This window comes from Aspergillus melleus, assembly GCF_016097325.1.
Source record: "Aspergillus melleus strain CBS 546.65 chromosome Unknown contig8, whole genome shotgun sequence".
NCBI classification, from domain to species: Eukaryota; Fungi; Ascomycota; class Eurotiomycetes; order Eurotiales; family Aspergillaceae; genus Aspergillus; species Aspergillus melleus.
Genome location: NW_025763377.1, coordinates 1,242,433 through 1,266,194, shown reverse-complemented (window position 1 = coordinate 1,266,194; position 23,762 = coordinate 1,242,433). Strand labels below are relative to the sequence as shown.

The following is a 23,762-nucleotide window of genomic DNA, read 5'->3' as shown; positions in this document are numbered from 1 at the left end:
GACAAACCTTTTAAAAGCCCAGTTCTCAGCTGTCGCAACAGGCGGAACCTATCTGTCCCACATATTATGAGGAGTGCCCGTTGGCGCGGGAGGGGATCCAACGATAAATCGGGGCGTGCGCGGCGAACACAGCCCAAATATTTGGTTACGACAACAGCCTGGATTCGACTTCCAGTGTGGACTTATCTTGCTGCAATGTCGATCAATGTTACAAGTATGTCGAAACAATAATAACCAATTCGGGTGAAGTCGAGTCACTTTGGTGGGTGGGAATATCTTGCTCCCAGCTTGTTCTTCTGATAACACAACTTGGTCAATCTTCTGACAGAGAACCCCGTATAGCAGCAAATATCTGGACTGGATCTTGGACTTTCAGGCCTAAAAACCTGTAATGATGGGCACTCCATATCCCCGAATAAGTCTACCAGCCACAGCCGGCATAATGAGTCTGTGGCTGCTAGGCTTTCATCTGCATGATGGACGTCCTTCTTATCTCTCTACTTGTCCACTTGCTGTTGCTAGTTTGCTGTTACTGTGAACTAGCTAGCCTTAATCTTGCTAACCTCGTGTTGGAAAACTCGACGGGTCATTTTAAAAGTTGCCGTTTGGAGAGTTCGGTCCCTCTAGGTTTCCAGTCTCATGAGGAGCATTGGCGGCTGGCTATGCCTTGAAGAGCTGTTTCGTATCTCTGCTTCATGAACAACGAGACTCGATTGAGACCTGCTATGATGTTAGTATGTCGACAACATTTCAGTTCCTCCACCACTTACCTTGGGCTGACATGAGCGCCTTTATTGGTCCTCTTGCTGTTCCACCTCTATAGCTGTCGTTGCTGTTTGTTGGACGATGGAAATACGATCTTCCACAGTCTTTGTGATGTGTGCTGTTAGACACGAAAGCACCGACGACGAAGAGGCAAGAACAATAAATTCCTCAGTTGCTTGGATTTCCGTCGCTTTTGATCTTTTTGTATGGTATTTTGTCACCGTGATAACCGCCACCATGAGCAGGGGCAGCTACGGCAGGTGTTTGCATGCGTTTCCAGTTTCTCTCCGAGAAATGGAAGTATTGGTAGCACCATGGGCTATCCTTGTGCTAGTTGATGGTATAAATTGCCTCATTGCTCCCTTTTGCGTCGCTAGGGAAGGTTTAGTTCTGGAATGAGGAATCGATGAAATAACGAAACTGACGAACAGGATGCTCCAGGCCTCTGATGCCCATCTGAAGTGTTTGCGCTCTATGCGTTCAATGCACTCATAGATCGAAGAACAGGGTTTGATCATTTAGTAGCTTGTCTACCATGAATAACTGATGTTGTGGACTCTGATGAGAGTTCAAATTAGAACCCTTCGTCGTATGGGGAAAGATAGAGAAGAAAGGATAAAGTCTAAGTAGGGGTATACGGTCTTAGGGAAGCCTGTGTAATATGCATTGCAGTGACAGCTTGAGGGGTGTCCTTCACTACTATGAAAATGATGTTCATTATTCACCAATTCCGGGCAGCATGTTTGCAAAAGGATAAGGGCTAAGTATTCACAGAGACGGTCTACGTGTAGAATGGCTCTATCGAGTTAATGGCAAAGAAAGGTCACAGATCTACCGAAACCTCCATTCTAAGCAATCCATACAAGTAAGCCCTAACCGTAGCCATGCTGTTCATGAACCCTCCTGCACAGCCATCTTCCGCCTCTTCCTCAGATCCCTCGCATATTTTACCCCAAAGCCATGCCCAAACACCTCCCCAATCTCCTCCAAATTCAGCCCTGACACCTCCGGATAAAACAGCACAATGGCCACCCATCCCACGCCACACAGCGCCGCGTAGAACCCAAACGCCCCGGACGGGGTAATTGACTTCATCATGGTCAGGAAGGTCGACGAGACGATCAGGTTCGCGCCCCAGCAGCAACACGACATATACATGGTTCCCATGGCGCGGACCTCCATGGCGAAGAAATCGGCGCTCATCCACGCCGTGTTCCCGACTGAGACGCCGTAGAAGATTACGAAGAGGATGATGAATACGAGGACCACGATTGCGGGTGTCTGGACTTGCGTCTCGCGGAGCTCGAGCGTCTCGGTGTCCACGGGGATGGATTTGAAGGCCACTGCTGTCGCGACGAGGGAGGCGGACATCCCCCAGGCTGTGGAAACGAGGACGCGTCGTCGTCCCCAGGGGTCAACGACCATCATGTTCACGAAGGTCATGAGGAGGTTCGTGCCGGAGACGACGAGCCCGACGGCCACGGGGTTGGCGAACCCGACCAGCGCGAATAGCGTTGAGGAGTAGTACATGAGCGTGTTGAATCCGGACATTTGCGAGATCACCACTGCGATAGAATAGTCAGCAAGAGTATCCTACCTAAATATGCGGAGTCAAATGCGGACAGATAACGTACTTAATCCACAGGCGCATACCAACGCCCGGAAATACGCCGGATTGGTATGCAGCTGCTTGATCATTTGCAGACGACTGCGTCCCTCGTTGTACGATCGAGCCTCCCGGACTGCATCTTCGATCAAGCGGACCTTCACGCCGACTTGCTCCGGCGTGGCATGTTTGAAAATGCGCTGCAGGACGTGTCTTGCCTCCTCGTGTCGGTCATGGTATATCAATTGGCGAGGTGACTCCGGACAAAAGGGAAGGCAAGCGGCTAATATCAGACTCGGAAGGCCTCCCAGTCCAACCATGTATCGCCATCCATGGTCCACGTTGGCAAACGCAGCGCCGATCGCATAACTGATCACCTGTCCGCCCGTGATACTCACATTGTTCAACCCGATCATCCGGCCACGATGCTTCGTCGGCGCCAGTTCCGCAATATACATCGGCACAATCATCGCCGCTGATCCGACTCCGAACCCGACGATCAATCTTCCCACGGCCATCTGCGCCAAGGAGTACGCCGCTGCCTGGAGGATCGCGCCGACGGTGAACAGGAAACACCCGACGTAGATGGTATCCTTACGACCGAATCGATCGGCGATCAGTCCGGCGATGATGGCCCCGACGAATGCCCCGGCTGAGCACAGGGCCGTGATCATCTCCTTCTCGCTAGGCGACAGGCCATGGCCCAAGTCGTCGTGCAGGTAGACCAAGACGGCGGAGATGATGCCCGTGTCGTACCCGAATAACATGCCGCCGATGGAGGCGGTCGAGGCAACGAGCCATATGAACCGACCGGTGCCCATGTTCTCGGTTTCGTCTGTCCCGTTGGACAGGTCGGGCTTGAGGACTTCGATGTGGCATTCTGATCGCGGTTTGTCGTCGCTGTCGCGGTCGTCGTGGGTTTGTTGGTCCATCGCGTATTCAATTTCTCACAGGATAGATAATAACGTCTCCAAACAAGAACGAAAGGGATATCAGAAGAGAGTAGATCTCACAACTGGAACAAATCCTCATGCTAATTTCCACTAGGCCCACACCCCCGTATATATACTCTTTCCCAAACACCAAGCAAACCCAACCCTCACTACAGATAGACTCAAGACAGTCCAATACAACCGAACAAAACAGCATCTCGCCGTTCTTTACCCAACTCATCAGATCGAGCAAATCTCCCCGGATCCAGTTGTCGATCAATGCGGGGAAACCCCATGGGGTGTCAACCTTGTCCAACCCTTCCTCGACGCCCATTGGACCTCCAGGGTGCCAAGAGCGAGGGAATGCCACTTGTCTGCGTTTGGTCAGAATACCTCCCACTGCCGGATTTCTCTCACCGAGGAATACGGTCACTAGAGTGTCATCATTAGCCGATGGGGTATGAAAAGGAGGACGGCTGGCTGGACGGGTCGATGACATGCAAGGGTTACCCTGGGGATATTCGGAATTCACCGACCCTTGGCAAGGGCTTGGGATCTTGTCTCGGTCTTTGAGGGGGTGTTTTGCCGGAATCTCACCGGCTTACGTTCAGAATGGGTTTGACCGAGGATGCGGGTTATTGACGCGGGTGGTGAGATCGAATGGGCGACTTGGTTACGGTTATACTCTGGATGTCAGGACTGTGTCGTAATGTGATTTCCGATGTGCCCTTTAGTCTGGGGGCGACAATGCCGTTTCGACCTGACGCAAGGATGCTTGACCGATTGCAAGTCTTCACGGACTAAATAGGTTTTTGTTTGCTTGTGCGTGGCATTGCATCCGCCGTTAACTATTCAACGCGTCTGAATACCGAAAGTTGACGGCTATCTGGAGTTGGACCAATGCCGGATTTCAGTTCTCGTAGTTGACGATTAACGCCAGGCAGCAATCAATTCCTGTGCGTGCCGTACCAGGGCACAGGCTAATAACCTGGGCCTGTCTTCATTGAATTTTCGTTGGTTTGTTTAGGAAGAAACTTATGGATAAGGAGAGTAAAGAGCACATGTCCGACCCAAATAGATTATATATTGTCAAAATATTATAGTCTAAGGAGTCCAGTCCTTTCTAGGGCATATATAAGCAAACATTAAACCTCCTCCTCCTCCTCCTCCTCCTCCTCCTCCTCCATCCTTCTTCCCCAGTAACCAGATCAACCAAGTCAGATAAATCATCAAGTTCAAAATCAAGTAAAGGAATGACCAGGCTGTAGGTCAGTCAGTCGATAAGTAGACCTCAAGCCCACAGACCGAACCGAACCGCCAAACAACCAAAGCGCCCTCGGGGCAAAAACACGTCCAATAAATCGATGCTAGCCCTATCCCATCCACAGTAGTTAGCCATCAGTTACAAGCCCAAACCACAATGCACCCAGATAGAAGTAAAACATCACATACCTCACTATCTCCGAGACTGACTAAGAGTCAAACTCCACTAGAGAAAAAAAGGGATTTAACGACCAGCGCCAATACCAACACCGAGGTGCGCATCAGCAGCGGCATCAGCGTTAGCACCGATGCCGATACCAGCGCCGGGAGCAGGGCCGTAGTGCACGGGGCGGTAGTACTCGGGACGGCGCCAGTACTCCTCGGCCTCGCGGTAGTAGGCCGGGTCGGCTTCCTTCTTCTCGAGCTCGACGGGGTTCGCGGCCGCGAAGACAGCCAGGAAGGCGGTTGCGAGGGCGGAGAAGGTGATGAGTTGCATCTTGGTGGTGGCTTTGGAATGGTTTTGGGTGGTTAGTTTGGTTTGTTGGACTTGATGTTGATAGTGGAGGGAACTTTGTACGTACTTGAGAAGAAAGAAAACGAAGGAAGGTTCAACGAAAGACTTGGACTTGGACTGGAGAGAAGAGAGCTAGGATTGTGATGAGATGAAGAAAAAAAAAAGACAGTTCTTGCTGGATATCAACGACCTTTATATACCTCTTTCGTCTTGCTTTGTCCATGTCCTCCGAGACACATGCACATTCCCCATCCCGGGACCAAGCTCCGGAGCACGATATCCTGATTCCGATCTACGCAATTCAACCATCTGTTCGCGCCTCTTCGGCCGACGGAAAGGAACAGGAAGGGATTGACGCTCCAAAATCCGTGGAAAGAGGTTGAATTTTGAGACGTCCCAAATTTGGGCCGATAGGGCGGGAGCTTAATTGATAGTGGTGAAACACGGAGTGATAGGCGGTGGTTTGAGCATTGGGTTTACATCTTAATGGAGGGACTGTTTCTAGATAAGATTCGAGGTGAAATGGTTGGTTGGTTAAGGAGACCCCGAGTCCGTTTCACTGAGTCAAGCCTCAAGATAGAGATGCTGGATAGGGCGCGGTTCACATGTTGATCCAACTTCTGGGGCGGGGCTTGGTCAGAGCTTTGTCGATCTTGGGGTTTCCCTGTCTCACTCCCAGGCAGGCTATCTTTTGCTTCTCCTAAGAAGTAGGTGTTTTATTTTGGTAGCTCGTTGCTATCGGAATGTTGAACCGTCTCTGTGGATAGGGATAGACCGGCCCGAGGATTTACCAGAAAGGCGGACAACCCCGACTCCACCACCTTACCAACAATCCGATATGCACATTATGAGCAAGCAAGTTCAATACAAACTGCATGAACATACCGCATCCACGGAACTAATAGAACCCATAATCTGATCCCAGTACCCATCTGCCTCCCAGACTGGCCTCTGGAAACCTCCATACCAAGCAAGACTGCCACTATTTATCACATCACATACCCGAACTCAACGCACGACAGGATCCTCAGTCGGAGAAAGTTCTACAGCATGTGAACCGACACTGGGTCTACGACCCACCGTTCTTCCGAGGCTCGGATAAGTGTGGTTTAAGTTGTTTCGGCAAAGGTCTAGATCAGATCTCAACAGCAGATTTACATAACAGAAGATACCGGATTTGAGATCATTGGTTTTGTAAGCTGGTACTCTGGTGCATCCCCTGTCGATCAAACAGCTGCTGCTGCTATAATTAAGTCGGACGGAGGGTTATCCCTCACGACTAGACAAGATCAAACAATTGGCACGAATGATGGACCTTGGGCTATTGACAAAAAGGATGTGTAGAAAAAAAGAGTACGATACGTAGCATAGGTACCCATGCATAATCTGGCGTGCATATTTTCACGACATCTGATCATCGGTAGGTATATCCCATACGAATGCACTATGAAGATATGTCTATCTAACAATATGCCATGTCGTTTGAGATACTCCTCTCTGCCTCATGCTGAAGCTCAGATGGATAGGTCCATCGCCTTCTTCCCGATGTGAATGCTGGACTCGTCTCCTCCCTTAGTCCACCGCTCACGAAAAATGTAGAAAGATAAGAAACCGAACCCAGCCGAGCCAGCAAGTAGGTAGATAGGTAAGAAGATCCCGCCCAGTATCTACCTGCAAATCGCCCAGTCGTTCGAATTCGCCAGGACATGGCAGTGGCGACGATCGCGGCTACACTATTATCGCAGCATGTGTATTAGCACTTTTGATATAAAATATATGGATGACGGTAGTCTCTCAGGCAGAAACTAAACGAGCAGGGAGGAGATGATATACATACAGGGCGATACTCATGACAAGGCTTGACGACCCTGCTCCAATCATCCGAGCATTTCCAGACACAGTCGTTGGTATTGCTGCGGCAGCGCTAGTTCTCATTATTAACAGATTGATCTGTTGTACGGTAGATTTGTCTATCTTGGGAAAGGGGGGGAGATAGGTGCCGGACTTGATCAGGCTTGGTTGACCTACTCCGACACACTTGCGTGGTTCGATACTGTTGGGCTCGGCGTTGGGATCCACGTCCTGCTGGCTGTCATAATCATCGTCGAAGTCGGGAGTGATCATGTTGTCAGGCAGACTGGGCTCGTCGATGGGCGCGATGTTCTCGAGCTTGTCTTCAGTCTCGGTCTCAACCTGGAGAGTGGATGCCAAAAAGAGGAGAGAAATGAGAAAGAAGAAGTAAAGAAGGAATTTCATTGTGGCAAAGATCTGCTCTTTCTTTGCAGAAAAATATCAAAATTGCAGTCACTACGTAAGAAGAGATAAGATGATAGTGATAAAAAGAATGAAAATGGGCTGGGATGTTGAGTATGAAGAAGTGAGAAAGAATACACCGATTGTACGACATGATTTACATTTACATCACCCATATGCATGGCCGAGATAGCTGAGAAGCAATGGATAGTGCCCGGTCGTGACAATGGAATTGCAGGATATTCCCGGTTAATCTGCTGTGATAGGTCGCGTGAGTCAAAGAGATGCATGTCATACGTTGATGGAGATATCGAAGGCTCCACTTTGTTCTATTTCAGATCACGAGTGAGGGTATGCTGGAAGTTCGCTAAAAGTCTGTGGTTCTCTTGGGCTTGAATAACTAGGATCTCAGACTAGCAGGTTCGGTATACTTCTATGGCGTCACACCCAAAATAGAAAAATATACAGCATATAATCATTGTCACCCTTGAATGTATATGGAAACAACCAAATGAACTGTAACTGTGAAAATCGTCCCCATTCAACTCAGTCACCACTAATTCGCTCGAGACTTCAATCCTCAACATACTTTGTGCTGCAACTAGCCCAACGTCCATTCTCCCCTACATGAACCCAACAAGGGTCTCCCGACTCCTGACACTATCGGTTCGAAATAGGTACCTATTAGTAACAGGCCACGCCCACAAGGTTCAACGAGCACCGCACTAGAGGGCAAGAGAAGGCGAGAGAAAACAAAAGAAAGGGATGGGGGCACATAAGCTCGACATACAATCAACCAAAGCTGCGAGAGGGGGGAGATAAAAAGAAAACAAGTAACTTACCGGATAATCCTCGTGGCAATCAACTGGCTCCACATCCGTTATAAAGCGTCCTACTCTGTCCCCGAAGCACAATTGTAGATGAGAGCCACATTCACCTCGGGGAGCGTTCCCGAGAGGCTCTTTTGCGGGTGTAAGGTCGAGGTTGAGGAAGCTGTCGTTGGTCTTGATGATGTAATCTAAGGAGAGGTTGTCGGTGGTTTCCGAGTCAGCTTCACCCGCTTCTTCGGGCAGGGTGAGTGTCACGGAGAGAATTGCGAATGGAATAAGAAAGAGCAGAAGCTTCATGCTGATGACCGAGGAGCAAGGAATGCGATAGGCAGGTAAGTGAGGTGAGTCAGTGGGAATAAGGATGGATGAGGAAAGAAAAAGGAGAAAGCGAAGAGCGAGGTTCTGCTCGAATATATACGAACCGAAATTCCCTATACGACTTTCCAACCATGGTTATTTATAAGTCGATGATATTTGGGGAGACATGACCAGGGTATATAGTTGAAGGTGGTAATAGAGGCGTAGTAGAGAACTAAGCCCGCTTTGCGCGGTTGTCTTCGAAAGGTGGCCGTCGAGACCAGAATTATACAGGGATCTCAGTGGTCATGTTCTAAATGGAAGATGAAAACCAGCCTGATGCAATGCTCCGCCTTACTTGACGGGTAGAGGCGGGTTTCAGGTTAAATGAACGGCGTGCAAAGCTGTTACATTGATTCAAGGTTCAGTTATAATAGCGTAGTTGGTATAGCGAAAGGGACGGCGTGTTCAAAGTGCCTTGTATTAATATGCACAAGAAATCCAATATATATAGATATATAACCTGAACCCAAATCAATTACATCATGAATATACCACATTTTGAAACCAAAAAAAGAAACCTCCGAGCTCCAACCCAAAACCAAAAATAACCCTCTCAACCTATTTATAGTGGTACCGCCGATAACGCCATCCATCCATTCATGATTTCTTCCGTGGTTGCATCTTGATAGGTGTCCAGCCATGAGAGCCCTGTGTTGTCCACCGAGATCTGACTTCCGTCGCGCGATTGCGGAGAGAAGTACGGCGTCACGTGCATGGTGGCCTGCGGGTTTGCCGGAGGCATCTGGACAGGAGCAGGGGCAGGAGCAGGAACGGACGAAGGCACAGACGAAGGCACAGACGGAGGTACAGACGAAGGGACAGAACAAGGGACAGACGATGGGACAGAGGATGGAACTCGGGCCTGTGCCGGAAGGCCATCCGGCTGCGCCAGACAATAATTCCGATCGAACCATTCGTGGATATGTCGCAACCATTGATCGTAGTGGTAGTATACATCTGGCTCGCCTGATTCGTCCATGCCGTAACTGGACAGCGCCTGCATGCGCCTCCTGCAGTTGTGAAGAACCACGGGCATGTTGAGTGCATCGCACAGTGGTCCAACCCGCTCGTTTCGATAGAAACACGGGTCTGACGCCGCGACCGCTATTTTTGCGGAGATGGCGAGAATAAACCCGATCTGGACCCACTGCATGTAGCTGGTGTTATGCTCCACGCCGACGGGCCAAGTCAAGACGGAATCGAAGTAACGTTCTGCGGCAATGAGCCCGCGGCAGAGCGAGTCAATTCGGAATGGCATAGACGTAGGGAGCATTGAAGGCTCCCTTTGTCGTCGAGGATGGAAAGATGGCGGTGCATCTGGATTGGAGGTTGTCGGGGAAGGATAGTTGTAGGATGATATGGGATGAAATTTGTCAAACAGACTGACTTGGGTCAGGTACAACTCCAAGGTGTGGAGTTGCATGCTAATTATGACTGTACGGACGTTAGATAGGTTGTCAATGCTTGTGGCCCGAATGGGGCATATATTTTCAGAGTAGTGCGGGTGATGAAAGTCTACTTACGGCAATTCGTCCTTGTATACGATAGCTGGGCCTTGAAGTCTTCCATCTCTTGTCGAAAGTTATAGATGTGACGTTCGATTTCTGCAACCCGGCCTTGCATGCCTGGCGGATGACCAACCGACATTTCGTCAATTCTCTCAAGAACATGCTGAAGCCGCACGAGATGAATGGTAAATTGGTCGCTTGGATACTCGGGATCTTGTGCCAATTCCATGGCGAATCGCTCGATGTGGGGAGTCCAAGGGAAGGTGCACCGTTTCTGCATGATGATCGAGACGCTGTGGGGGTGTCGTTAGCAGACGGCATGTGCGTTAGCAGCGTCGATCACATACCATGACGAGATCACGAAACATCCGATGACTGCTCTCTTTTCATCCCGCGCAACCGCTGCCATATGCGACGGGGACATTTGGTGGGGCCCGAACTCTGATCGAGAGCAGCTTCGTAGTTCTGGGGGTCGATCGAGCCACATATCAACGACTATACTCAACGCCAGATGGAAGTAAGTCGTGAACTGGCGCGGTTGGTATAGATATTGGGACCTACGGTGATCCATTAATCGATCTCACTTGAGAAGAGTATCCCGGGAATCAAAGTGAGAGAGGACCTACCATCCGAGACTAACAAGCAATCCCTGCAGAAGTTCGAACGGTGACTCTACCAATCCGAACAGCATCCGTTCTCTTACCGCTGTCCGAAACTCATCCATGAATATGCGTCGCAGTGAGAGGTTCTGATACAGGGAAACCGTAAGAACCGCCAGCAGTAAGAAAGGTTTCTGTTCGCGCAACTCTTGTAGCGTCATTTTCTCGGGGATGATAACGAATGGGAAGTGCGGCATCATGGTTCGACGAAAGCCGTCCAGGAGAGAAGCGGCATGGTCGAAAGTGATGATCTCTCTGGAGATCACATCCTGCGACACTCGTGTCGACTCTCCGGATTCCCCCCGCGGCGTGGTGTCACCGTCCAAGCTGGGACTCGATCCGGCTTGGGATTCATTGTGTATTTGGCCTAGAAGCTGGTTGACCTTTCCTTCGAGGGCTTCGATGCGTCTATAACCGGGAGAAGATGGACCGTATCAGCTCATCTGTTCTTCTGGCGGGGTTGCGAACTGTTGGAGTGGGGAAGAAGGATCGCCTTACGTTTCTCTTTTCGCAGGATTATAGCGGGAGCGGGCAGGACGGAAGTAACAGTCCTTATTCAATCGTCGACAACTGAGGCAGGAATCTCGATGTCAGTTCCCATGATGCCTTCAGGGAGGCAGCGTACAACCGCGACGGAGGGAGGACTACTAACCGGTCGCAAACCGGCGAACCGGGAGTGCGCAAGCAGCGAATCTTCGCACGAACACAAGTCTCGCAGGTCTTCACCAGAGCCTGGCTTGACGAGGCTGGCGAACTTGAAGCCGATATCACCATCATCAAAGGAGGTCCATTCCACGTGGCTGGAGCCGGACAAGGACGCGGACAGGAGAGGCCGCGATGCAGGTAGGCAAGAAGTTTATATGGAGCGGCGGACAAGCGGACAGCCGAGTCCGTGTGAGGGCGAGTTGGGTGGGGGGGTGGAGGATCAGAGAAACTAGGAATAGGAGACTAGGCGCAGGAGTTATTTTCCTATGATTTTCCTATTGAGTTCCTAGTAAGAAGTAGTGAGTACAACTTGAGCAGTGAGCAGAAATTCCAGAGGATGGAAATCCCGGTCATTCAGGCGCCCTAAAAAGCCTAAAGAGTAAAAAGGGTGCGTTAATTCAGTCTCCACCATTTTGGTTGCATCTCTGCGGTGGTCCGATCCCTGATTAGTTAGTTATTTTAGTTTTAGTTATTTTGAGTGCGAAACTTCCACTTCCTCAGAGAGGGTCAGAGAGGGGGGGGAAGGAAATGGGGGCCACACGGCTACTGATCCTGTCACAGACTGCCGAAAGACCGAAAGACTGAAAATGGAGCAGAAGGCAGAAGGCAACGAAAAAAAGTCAATCTGTCTCGTCAAGGTTTCCCTTTCCAAAAATGCAAAATACGGGCGCCACGGATGAGCAGGTCTTGGCACGGCAATTTTCGATTCTTCAGCTGCAGGGAATCCCCCGGTCCTGGTCGGCTTCAACGGCTTCTTGGGATCCTGCAGATTGTCTCCCACGTGCCATCTTGGGACGTCTGGATGATGAAGATCATGCTCATCATCGCTCAAACGCCCGATTCTTTTCATTCAGTCTGATCGAAAATTGTCCCGCCTCCCTGTCGGTTGGTTTCGCGGAAATTATCCGGCGACCGACTCAGCTGATCCTGCCGGCGCTTGACCACATTCAAGGCGTCGTCATGGCCAGCTTTTATTGAACCTTACTGTGTAGGGATGACAGGGCAGGGATGGTCAGATGAACGCAGGTATCGGTCCAGGTCGGTCATCCTGGCAATACGATCTCACCGGCGCGTCGGTTGCTGGACGGAGGGTTTCCCCGCCAATGATGGAGCAGTTAATTCTTCATCAAAAGTCTCTATTGATATCTTGTTTTACATGTCTTAACCAGCGCTAGTTATCATCTTAGTGTCCAAGCCATTCGACGGCTCTTCGTTGCCGCCACCGCGTGTGTTGGACTGAGCGACCTCGGTTCCTTGTCCGCCATTCGCGCCATATAAGCATTCAACCTCCCCATCTCAACGAACATCCTCCTCCTCAACGGCCCCCAAATTGAAATCATCACGAAGCCCGTCCCTGAAAGACTGAAAGAGCAGAACCAGCGTTGGCCAACGGAACGGCCCGGACGCGGAGATGCGTTGGGCCCCGTACGATCGTGATCGTGGATTCCTTGTCCCCTTGCGTTGGAACTCGAGCGAATCATGCCGTACACCAAGCTGCAACGACCCATAAGTCTATTTGAGAAGACATGTTATGGACGGAGACGGAAGATCCCATCGTCTTGGGTGGATAGGACCGTGCTTCCTCGCCGTCCATCCTGTCGGTGGATCTTGGATGACCGTTGGGACCGTTGGCATGATATCTTATAATGACTTGTTCGGGGTCGGGGTCGGGGACGGGGTCGCGCAGATCTCATTTTGGCATGCCGTGGAAGTCGAGGCATAGGACTTGATTACTAGCGCTCGCGTTTGGGCCTGTCCCCTCATTCCAGCGACACGCTTTCTATCAAAAAGAGTTGACCAGTAAGACGTCCTATGCTACCAACACGGTTTTTGTGTGTTGGGGGCAGGTATGCTTGCTATGTACACCGTGTAGAACTCGTTAATCTCGTACTCCGTAGTGGCCACAACCTAACGATATATCCCGCCTTTGCCTACCATTTCTTCCCTGCACGACGATCGCAACCGATACTTTCGGCGTTCAAATGTTGACAATCTCCTCATTCTGAGAGGCAGATGCATCCAAATTCCCCAGAATAATTAGCCCGAAACCCCCCCGTTCGTTTATTAAATTATGTTGATACTAGTCAAGCCAAAGGATTCGAAGGATCTCGGAGAAGGAGGTGGACACGGACACGGACACACCCCTGCCAGTCCGACTTGGCGACGACGCGGGCTGCGCACTAAAGTCTCGCCATCCCTGCTAGCGCTGCCTTTAGCCAACTCTCCCGTTTCCCCCTCGCCCTGTTTGGGCGCTGCTTCATCACTTTGCTTTTTTACTCCTCTTCTTTGTGCGCCCTTGGCTGACGACTGAGGTCGGCTGTGTCCGCTAACGGATTGCTGATGAATTGATGAGTTGGTCTATTAATAATGTATAATATACGAGAATCAGGAGTATCACAACTGCGAAAATATTCTTTTTGCTAGTCGCTCGGTAAGGAGGTTGCAGTATCCTTTTCGGTGGATTATAAATACAGATTAAGGTCTACACAGTAGAAAAATGCAACAGCACGTGAATTCATCACCGATAGGCCGACGTGGCCTTATTGTGTATCTTGAAGTTGGAAGTCACCAAAATGTAAAATCTCCGCATATATATAGAATAAAGATGTACCCATTCACATCTTCACCCCACGTTAAACCACCGACCCAGATGCCAGGGCTTCATCTTGACAGCTCCATCTCCCGGGATCAGCCGTAGGGTTCCTCTGGCACCTGTTTCATTGGATACCAATTCCACGGTGCGACGGCGCAAAAACTCAACAATTCGATTGTTGTCTCGCACTAAACGCGCCTAGAATGCGCAGGAGCCACAGCTTCTTCCCTCCAGTCTGTTTGGATATCGATTTATTCTTTTTGGAAATGTAGTCTGCTCGAGCTACCTATGCATTTTGAAGATTGATCAGTGGGTGTGATGATCTTGTGATAAGTTCATGCACAAAGCTTTCAAATGCTATATATCAGGTTCCAGAGTCCCGTACATATATACACCTTCTGGCCTGCATTTCGGAATTCTGCGAATCGCAGCGTGGAAAAGTCAGTCACGATATAACCTGAAGTTGACTGTAATTGGACATGCAGTATCAGACACTATATTTACATTACAATCGGAATAAATCCATATGTAATAGTAATTCGAATATGGACTGACGGCCCTCAGATTGATTGTTGCGGATGGCTGCACAGTAGAACTGGGAAGCCGGGGGGTGTACTTACTAGATGGATACTACAGTGGGTAAAATCCACCTCGGTGATCAGTGATCACAAGTAAGTAAATAATGAATGATCTGGATGTCTGGGTCCTTCTATTGTGTTGACGATGGGTTGAGGCAGGAAGAAGTCTTGAATAGTGTTGCATATATCAAAGAGCTATGACTTGATACTTTTGAACCTCAGGCATTTTACCCGCCCGCATGCATGCGCTATATTTCCCCATGTCTGGCACTAGCACGTAAGCCCAGTCGTAAGACCGGTTGCCAGCCAGTTACCTGTATCTACAGGTTATCGGCAACAGTTTGATATCGTCTAACCAGCGTAGAGGGTAACTAAGAAGTAAAAAGCTCGGTATGAGAGTTTAATAACCGCACCTTCGAGGCCGTATAGGTCAAGACCCTGCTGAGATCAAGGTCTTGTCGAGACCTCAATGCCTACGAAAGGGCAGGGGAGCAGTGTCAAGCGCAGATCTTGTCCAGTCATGGGGATTGGAGACATCTCTGTGGCCTTGATCTTCGGATGAGGCGCCCCAGGAGGCGGGATTGAGGCCTTGAAGGTATACTGGCTACTGGTAATGGTATTGGATGAGTACAGTGGCACCTCCTCCGCCGGGGTCCTTTATATGCAGATTTACTTTAGGGCCCTACCGAAATCAAAAACAATCAAAAACAAGTTTCGCGGTATAAAAGCCCGGTATCAAGGCCTGTCCGGAGCCAACTTGCGCCCTTTTTGGAACCTGTTTTCGGGCAAGTATCGTGTTGTTCCTTGCTTGCTGATATAGGATTGTAAGTGTGAAAGTAAGCAAAGTAAACTCCATTCTATCACTGACTCCTCAGTAACAAGGGGGTCTTTCTGACCAGAAAAGCTCTGAATGTGATGAAGAAAATAACCACAAGAGAAGATAATCGGTTCATGTGCTGTCTGTGTGAGACGTCTCGTTCATTGCGTATTGAGGGCGGAAAGCGGCTGCATTCAAGATTCAAGGCAAGAGACACAGGACACAAGAGACGCGACAGGAATGATGCCTTGTACATTACAACGTCTCTTTCCAACGAGAGTCTGATAGACCTGGTGGCATGAATATCAAGTTTAGTCGATCATGGGAGATATTACCAGTGAACGTGATAGCACACTCTACCTAGCCATGGCCTATGGAATAAAGGGCTGTAAGAACTTTGCTGCGAACATCTTTTCAGTAAACTTGCTTTGAAAGCAACGCGCGTCGTGTCCGAATGTTCCGGTAGGTCGGAAATATCTACACAATACCTACTGGACTATAGCATACCCAGTCTGTGGTAGATCCTCCAGCTTTGGTATGTCCTCTTGAGTCCAATGAGATGATTCGATAGATGAGTTTGGCGTCTGAGACTGGAAAAAAAGCCCTGCACCATTTGCCGGTCGAGCGGGTTAGGGCACCCAGCTTCTCTACGTGCGCGATTGGGCTGATGCTGTTTGACGGACCATGAGGCACCTTTCTCCAAGTCATAGGTCAGTGCGGCTCAATGTTTTCCACAATCATGGGTACCAAACCGAGTGCCGTCCTATAAACCTACTCTTAAAGTAGATTATTACCCATAAAGCACCTTCGATCCTCACATTCATTTGCGAGTCCGTATGACGAGGAAGTGCAGGCTTGTCCATTAGGCAATTTTGCTTCCAAGCCTTTTGTCCGGAATGATTCAGGAATGGACCGATCGTGGCCAGTATGCTAATTGCTCTGAAACGCCCGAACAGGGGTCAAGCGCACAAAATCAAGGAACCGCCACATTCCTACCAGGTTCTGGATGGCTTCAGCTGTTTCCACCCGATCTCTCGCTTGTAACTCGGGGGCTTGTATCATATCCGTATTTCGGTCCGAGAAACTGCACTTCAAGAAGAGACGAGCATTTTGGGTCTTTTCTGATTGTATGCGACCGGTCCCTGTACGGCGCGGAAGCCTCCGTCTTGTTTGCCCACCCCAAACCCTCGCAATTGGGGGATTCTGGATGCACCAGCGAGGTCGTATGTTGCCGATCGACGAGTAATGCCTGTAGAAAGCACCTGAGAAAGCGCCTATCTTTAAGAGACACGCAGCAACTGGCACAGGCTGGGAGGGTCGGTCTAGAAGCAGTGAAAAGTGACAGAGAGGGAAATCCGGGCAGAGAACAGCAACAACACGATTCGCTCGCAATGCGACACTGTGGGAAGGATTGGGTCGCGGAGCGTGCTCATCTAAGAAATAACAGTAGTAGTAGTAGTAGTAGTAGTAGTAGTAGTAGTAGTAGTAGTAGTAGTAGTCTGGCAGCCTCATGGAGAAGATGGTCGAATCGAAGAATTCGGGAGGACCCAACACCCTCGGGGCGGGTGACACCGATTGGATAATTTGACCCTGGGATTCTCACCTATCATTGGGGAATATTCTCCTTTGATCTGCAGGGTAGGAAAAACGAAATCGCATCGGCCGAAAGGTGGCAGGGCAGTCTGGGACGTGAATGAGGAAAAATAGTTGCTCCGGGGCAATTGGAGAAGTTTGGTGGCGAGCGACTGCCTTACTAAACCGGTAACCCTCTCGCTCCTGCCCTCTGCGGAACCTTTTTCCTTGCCAATAACGAGTACTTCCGGGGGAGCCAGCATTGGCCTGACCACCACCCCTGCCAGGCCATTTTCTCTCCACAACATCCCTTTTGCGTCTTCTCTCGTCCACGACCACTGTTTGTGGCAGCCATACCCTATGCTCTTTTCAGTGTCGGCCCTTTTGTCCGCCGGCTTGTTGATCTTCTCGGCCTCCTCTGCTCCCTAACCCCCTTCTCATCATGGGGCTTCCCCACGACTATGCGCAGGCAGGCACTAGAAAGTATCGTGCAAAAGTGCAGGTCATTCCCACATTGTATCCTCAAGCCTTGTGTCTAGCTTTCTACGGTGACTCGGGATGTCTGGGTATCGAGCGAGGATGCATGTCTTGATGTTCAACTTGGTTAAGACTAACCATTTAGCTCAGACGAGGTCGGTTGGTTAGAAGCGCCCACTTCGGCAACATATTGAATGCCAAAGACACGGATGAGATCACGCTACTGAATCAGCATTTGCGGTTGGATTCAATCTATGTGCTGAAGCCACAACCGATATTTATAATCAAAGGTGTCGCCATGCCTCGCGCGTGATTTTGGACTGTCTCTGTCCGATGCTCATTTCTCACGGAGGAGTTTCATTCGCCTCGTCTCTCCTGCCGTGCCGTTTGAGAGATGTAAGTAGCGTCACGAAATGATGGTGTCAAGAGAACGTTCTCGTCAATTGTCTAAGTGTCAGAGTCCTCATGTAATCAACCTTACCTGCCTCCTCTCAGGTCACAACAGTCCAAAGTGTACTGGCTTCTTTGCGGGTCTTCATGGCCTTGACATCATCTTCGACTCTTTTTTTTCTTTGTTCTTTCCTTTTTCTTTCTTGCTTTTTGCCATCGTTCCGAGTGCATAGATTGAGCAAAGGAGCCGTGCTCATGATGTTTGCTCTACAGTGGACGGAGTAATAGATCACCATCCAACTCGACACTTCACGTTATGCCTTTCTCAAGCTAGCGAACCCTTCACCTTTCAGAGCAGAGAGGTGTCGAACGAGCTGCAATACCCGCGCCCAGTCTTCATGTATTCGTTTGTCATCCAACAACTCCCACTGGACAGATTTCCTTGGCATAATATCATGTTCGGTGGGTAAGGGAATGCTGCGATGGTGTATCGAAAAATCCCCAATGGTCGTCAAAGGCCAGGGTCGCTAACAGGCTTACACCGCAATGTGTCATCGAGTTCCAGGATTGAGTCACACGCCGTCTCAGATTTAGGCGAAGGAAGGACAGGATGGGCCAAGATGGAGTCGTACCGCTTCCTACATACAGTGCAAGTCAGCATATATGTGTGAGTCTAATTGTCGATCCCCCCCTGAACACCTACAGGAATGGATCAGATACAAACGTGTCTTTGTGATTTATCTCAGCCGACTAGGCTTCAGAAGCTCGCTCATTGCTTCTCTCCATGCTCGAGTACTCGGTGCCGCAGAGACTTCCTCTTCAGACAGCGAGAACATCGTTGTCGAAGGCAGTTCCGGTGCAACAAACGGAACGAGCGGAACGAGCGGTACCGAACGATTCGAAGCCGATCATGAACACTATTGTCATGGCGGAACTCGGGGCTTCTCATCCCTAGAACCACGCACTAGGCGGAGAGTCTGAAATGTGGCAGGTTGACCCTTGTCCCTGACAGTTTGTGGTCAACAAGGCGGTCATGACCTGAGCCATGTTCGAGACACATTGCTGTCTGGAAATTGCGGCAAGGTTCGGGAAGGTTCGACGTCGTCTTCACGCTTATCGAGGGGTTCAAGGAACGAATGCGTCAATCTGTGGATGCTTTACCCCGTGCCTTGGAGCAGTGGGGATGCCGAACGAAGAGGAAAAGAAAAAGAAAAAGTACCAGGTCCAGCAGGTAACGGTCGGATGATCGCTCTGGTACGTCAGGCTGCCTTAGGAATCCCTCCGGCAGCCTTAATGTGATTATTTTTATTTTTATTATTATTATTTATTTATCATTTTCTTTCTTTTACCCTCACACACGGCCTTCTACCGGGCACGCCCCTTTTTTCTTCCATATTTCGAGCCTTTTCGATCACGGTTTCCTTTTTCCCAGTTATCTCCTTCCACTGACTGAATTTGGTGTGCCGCGTCTCAAAATCCCCTCAAAGGGGGGTGTTACTGACAAAAAAAAGAGGATTTGGCTGTACTATCGAAGGTAACAGAAAGTCGGAAGCGATCCGATTCCCGCCCGCCTAATGCCAAAAGGGCACACGGCAGCGACTTCCAGCCTACCACGGCTCGCTCTTTCGCGGGATCTGGGTCCCTCAGCCAACACGCCCCGTTTTATATGTCTGTTCTATGTTGCTACTGCGACGGCAAAAACCATCGAGGCCACCGATTTCCCGCGCTTACGGCCACCCAGCGTTTGCTTCGAGTCAGACTAGTTGCTTAGTGTTTCCTTCTTTGAGTTGCGTGCACTGTCCAGGGTACCTAAGGACGAAAAGGGTGTGGCAAACCAAACTGCATCTTCTGTGACCATGAGTGACCCGAATCAACCGCCCTCCTTTCACTATCATCCCTACCAGGTTTCTACAGAGTACCATGAAAATGAACCGAATGTCTTCTATGTCGGGGGGGTCCCCCAGTTCATCCAGGCCCCTCCTGGGCCTCCAAGCAACTACGACGTGACATCCGGGCCTTCGGAACCCGGCCCAAATGCCTCTCAGGTCGTATTCGATACCGGATCTCTCAACAAAAAGGTGCAAATTCCTAGGTCGGCAAACTCCAACAATTGGACCACCAGCGGACGAGTCAGCCGGGCGTGTGAGAACTGCCGAGAGCAGAAGGCAAAATGTAGTGGGCATCGCCCAAGCTGCGTGCGATGCGATGAATCCGGACTTCTGTGCTCATACGGTGATCGAAAGCGGGAGAAGATGCTCAAGTGCGTTTTGTGATGATATTTTTCTGTGGTCTGCTATCTGAAAATCTGACGGTGGGTATCAGGCAGATCAATGATCTGACAAACCAGGTCGACGTATATGTGGCTCTACTGAAGGAGCTCTGTCCCAAACTGGACTCGCAGACTGCTGAGTATATCGAACAGGTGATCGGGAAAGTAAGAAGATCCTTTGTTACCCTGTTCTGTTTCTCCCGTCCTCCTTTGTTTTCCCCCGCGTGTGCGCCCCTGGCCCTGTCGTGGTGCCGCGGGCCGCCCCTTTGTACTCCCTCCCCCTCCCATCTTGGCTCGGTCTAATTGGAAACCTATAGCAAAGTCTCAACAATAACGCCGAAACATCTGATCGCAGAGGCTCAGCGATATCTTCAACTTCTAGAACAGCAGATTCTTCTCCCCTTCAACTCCCTAGTTCGAACCCCCTACTCGGAGGCCTAGACTACACCAACGAAGATTTCAATCGTGATGAAAAGATTCAAGCGATAGGATTCGTAGGGGAGCACTCGGAGATTGCCTGGCTACACCGACTGCAAAGCATGCTCGATTCCTCTAATCTACCATCTCCACGAGAGCTGTCGACTCACCCATCCATTGCGTCTGCGAACTTTTTTCTAGATGACTCCGTAGTCCCATTTAGTCGGGACGCGGATCCTGGGCGGCGACCTCCACAAGCAGTAGCTGATCAGCTGGTGGATATTTATTTCAATGTCGTGAATCAATCGTTCCCCATCATCGGCAGATCGCTGTTTTTTGATCAATACAAACTCTTTTATGCCCGTTCGGTACGACCGGGAGACAGATGGCTGGCCATCCTGAATCTAGTGTTTGCTATTGCGGTGAGATATACTCGTCAGACCCGAGTATGCCCGATGGAGGCCGTCGATGATGATCGCACATACTTTTCCAGAGCGTGGAAGCTCAACATGAGTAGTGCTGCGCTACTAGAGCACCCCAACCTACAGCAGGTACAGGTGGAGGGTCTTATATCGTTTTATCTTTCCTCTGTGGGCCAAGTCAACCGGTGCGCCCATTCATCTTGTCCCCGTTGAAGTATAGAGTTCCTGGCTAATGTTTTTGTCGCTATGCTTTTGTCTTCCAGGTCGTGGCGCATATGTGGCGTAGCCTTACGATCCGCTGGCACGATGGGGCTGAACTTACGGAACGAGAGCAAATCACTTAGTCCTCCGTCGAAAGAAGCACGTTATCGGGTATGGTGGTCCTTGTACACTCTAGACCTCACTCTTTGTGTGATGACCGGCCGCCCTCCAAGTTGTAGCGATGAATTTTGCACTACACCGCTCCCGGTACCATTCGAGGAAGAGACTTTCAAGGAAGCGGTATACGCCCAGCAGCTCATGAAAGATAATGATGCACGGGGTTTCTTCATGGATATCCTCGGTCTGGGTCGCTCGGAATACTTGGCCTCCGACACCGCGTGGCCCGACAACCTCGATCCCTTACTCTCTGGCCCCGGGAAACAGTCTGAGCAAATTGCCTCCAGTGCCGTTGAAGCTCTCGAACCAAATCCTTCGCTCTACTTTCTCCATGTGATCGACCTGGCTTTCATTGTGCGGGAAACAATTGACACGCTATATGCTCCAGGAGCTTCTCGGATGTTGTGGCGGGAGATAGAGATGGCCATTTCTACCTTGAACGGAAAGATAGACGCTTGGCTCGAAAGGCTTCCGGTCGCATTCCAATCTACTACGGGTACTCGAGAGTTTGAACGAGAGCGAACAAATATGGCATTTTATTTCCACAGCGCCAAGATCTTGGTCGCTCAACCTTGTTTCAGCCGTCTGACTCGGCAGAGCTCAGGAACCGACTTATCGGACAAATTCTGTGAATCAACGGCCGTCGCGTGTGTTGACTTGGCGGTTCAGATGATAGAACTCTTGCCCGAGCACCCAGATTCTTCCTGGATCTACCGCGCCTCACCTTGGTGGTGCATGTTGCACATGCTTATGCAACCGATCACCATTGTTTTGACTGAGTTACTGCTTGCAAAACCAGACACGGCCAAACGAGGGAAGCTACTGAAGGTTGCCTCCAAAACGACCCGCTGGCTAGCAGAACTTGCGGCCAAAGATCCTGCGTTCCAGCGGGGCGAGAAAGTGTGCAGAGAACTCGTTACCCAACACGACCCGCAACTTGCAATGGCGATTTATGGAGACCCTGAGGGACGCTGATTTGGCGCTAAGGTTTTCTATGCTTCACATGTCCATAAAACTCTATCGGCCATTCTCGTCGTTTGACCATTTTCAATCAGTAGCAACGATGGGACCATCGTTGCTGAAACGCTGAAGCGCGCCGATACAGGGAGTTTATGAGGATATCGCCTTGCATCGACCTTCTCGTGAGCCCGTGTCACCCGTCGTCATATTCAAGCCGGTCGCCATATATAGAATGCTTAACTCTAAGTGAGTATAACCGCATGGGTTTCAATTGTTTTTAGCCCGTCATCGTCTCAACACACCCAACGGACATTCTCTAGCCCTTTTTTAGATCGTGCCATGTCTCAAGAGCTGCGTGTTATGCTTCCACTAGTGCAAGACTGATTTTTTGTCACACATAACATCTCCACATGAACGTAACTTATCCAGGAAGGAGCACCAGTGATGAAATGACATCATTCAGGATCAGTGCCTGGCCGACCCAGGATGTATAACTAAGACTAATACGCTCCCCATACTTATATACACATAGTAAAGTGCTGGCTGAGGGAACGAATCACCATGAATAAATTCAGATCTCCCATGGTATGTAAGTTAGGGAATTAAAGCCAGTTATTGCTATGTTTGATTGAATATTCGGCAGCACACCTAATCTTTCCTTTTTTTTTTTTTTTTTTTTTTTTCAATGCACGAGATTTGACACCCAAGGAACCAAGCCATCGCGTTTTTCGAGACAGCTTCACTGACAATCGCAGAATAATGGGCACCGTGGACATCGTGGACAAGTCCAATCTACAAGTGGGTCTATCCCCACCACCACAACTCTCGCCATTCGCTGGCAGTCCGATCCGTGGCGTTCTATGAGGCATTCTTACGGCGTACTCAGAGTAGTCTATTGACCAGACTACTGAATCCTGAGCCTGCCTGTTATTCCTTGCTGCACCCTCGCTTGGGCATCCCCTGCGTTCCGGGTTTCGCGTCACCGACCAAAACATCAGGAGCATTGTTTTGCATTGGAACATACACGGTGTACCATCCATCATTCGAAGATCGTTTCAATTCCTTGTTCCGTGCCCACACGTCTGAAAGAAAATTTATCTGGCACCTGCAAACAGCTGATAATGTGGATCATTTCGTCATCCTGGAGAATATCGGAATATCGTCGGATGACGTTCGGTAACGGTTCGAAATCTGAGAATTGAAACCATGTAACTATCCGAACTGTACTGAGTACATTTTCCACTTGTGCCTGCACCGGTCTGGGAAGAAATGGATTAGATTGCCCCTGCCTGGAGGCACACTACGGCGTACGTGGAATGAACTGACAGGCCTCAGATGACAAATACCACATGGACCTATGTAAGTTTTCCCATCGTGTGTTCCTTAACTTGATAATCCAGAGCCAAATGCGAGACGGATTGAAATCTCTATTAATCAAATTTCGACCAGTCGGAAAGGGGGGAATGATATGTACGGAGTACGGAGACGTCCAAT

At 49.9% G+C, this 23,762-nt stretch overlaps 6 protein-coding genes across 6 annotated transcripts; 1 reads left to right on the top strand and 5 right to left on the bottom strand.

The window, feature by feature from the left end:
• Positions 1-1,656: 1,656 nt before the first annotated feature.
• LDX57_012476 (uncharacterized protein) lies at positions 1,657-3,303 on the bottom strand (the record flags this gene model as incomplete). The annotated part of the gene is made up of 2 exons (XM_046094224.1): positions 1,657-2,330; positions 2,400-3,303. The coding sequence occupies 2 exons, from the start codon at positions 3,301-3,303 to the stop codon at positions 1,657-1,659; spliced, it is 1,578 nt and encodes a 525-aa protein (XP_045950203.1).
• A 1,507-nt stretch (positions 3,304-4,810) lies between these two features.
• Positions 4,811-5,062, bottom strand: LDX57_012475 (uncharacterized protein; the record flags this gene model as incomplete). Its single annotated transcript, XM_046094223.1, has 1 exon — positions 4,811-5,062. One exon carries the CDS (start codon positions 5,060-5,062, stop codon positions 4,811-4,813), a length of 252 nt encoding a protein of 83 aa, XP_045950202.1.
• A 1,895-nt stretch (positions 5,063-6,957) lies between these two features.
• Positions 6,958-7,336, bottom strand: LDX57_012474 (uncharacterized protein; the record flags this gene model as incomplete). Its single annotated transcript, XM_046094222.1, has 2 exons — positions 6,958-7,004; positions 7,105-7,336. The coding sequence occupies 2 exons, from the start codon at positions 7,334-7,336 to the stop codon at positions 6,958-6,960; spliced, it is 279 nt and encodes a 92-aa protein (XP_045950201.1).
• A 346-nt stretch (positions 7,337-7,682) lies between these two features.
• LDX57_012473 (uncharacterized protein) lies at positions 7,683-8,521 on the bottom strand. The gene is made up of 2 exons (XM_046094221.1): positions 8,176-8,521; positions 7,683-7,993 (listed from the first exon to the last, which is right to left on the bottom strand). Exons 1-2 carry the CDS (start codon positions 8,458-8,460, stop codon positions 7,907-7,909), a joined length of 372 nt encoding a protein of 123 aa, XP_045950200.1. The 5' UTR covers positions 8,461-8,521; the 3' UTR covers positions 7,683-7,906.
• A 350-nt stretch (positions 8,522-8,871) lies between these two features.
• Positions 8,872-11,607, bottom strand: LDX57_012472 (uncharacterized protein). The gene is made up of 6 exons (XM_046094220.1): positions 11,343-11,607; positions 11,189-11,260; positions 10,658-11,098; positions 10,379-10,588; positions 10,047-10,324; positions 8,872-9,957 (listed from the first exon to the last, which is right to left on the bottom strand). The coding sequence occupies exons 1-6, from the start codon at positions 11,465-11,467 to the stop codon at positions 9,086-9,088; spliced, it is 1,998 nt and encodes a 665-aa protein (XP_045950199.1). The 5' UTR covers positions 11,468-11,607; the 3' UTR covers positions 8,872-9,085.
• A 7,813-nt stretch (positions 11,608-19,420) lies between these two features.
• On the top strand, positions 19,421-22,665 carry LDX57_012471 (putative C6 transcription factor). The gene is made up of 4 exons (XM_046094219.1): positions 19,421-20,082; positions 20,145-20,256; positions 20,409-21,115; positions 21,194-22,665. Exons 1-4 carry the CDS (start codon positions 19,679-19,681, stop codon positions 22,281-22,283), a joined length of 2,313 nt encoding a protein of 770 aa, XP_045950198.1. The 5' UTR covers positions 19,421-19,678; the 3' UTR covers positions 22,284-22,665.
• The last annotated feature ends 1,097 nt before the right edge of the window (positions 22,666-23,762 follow it).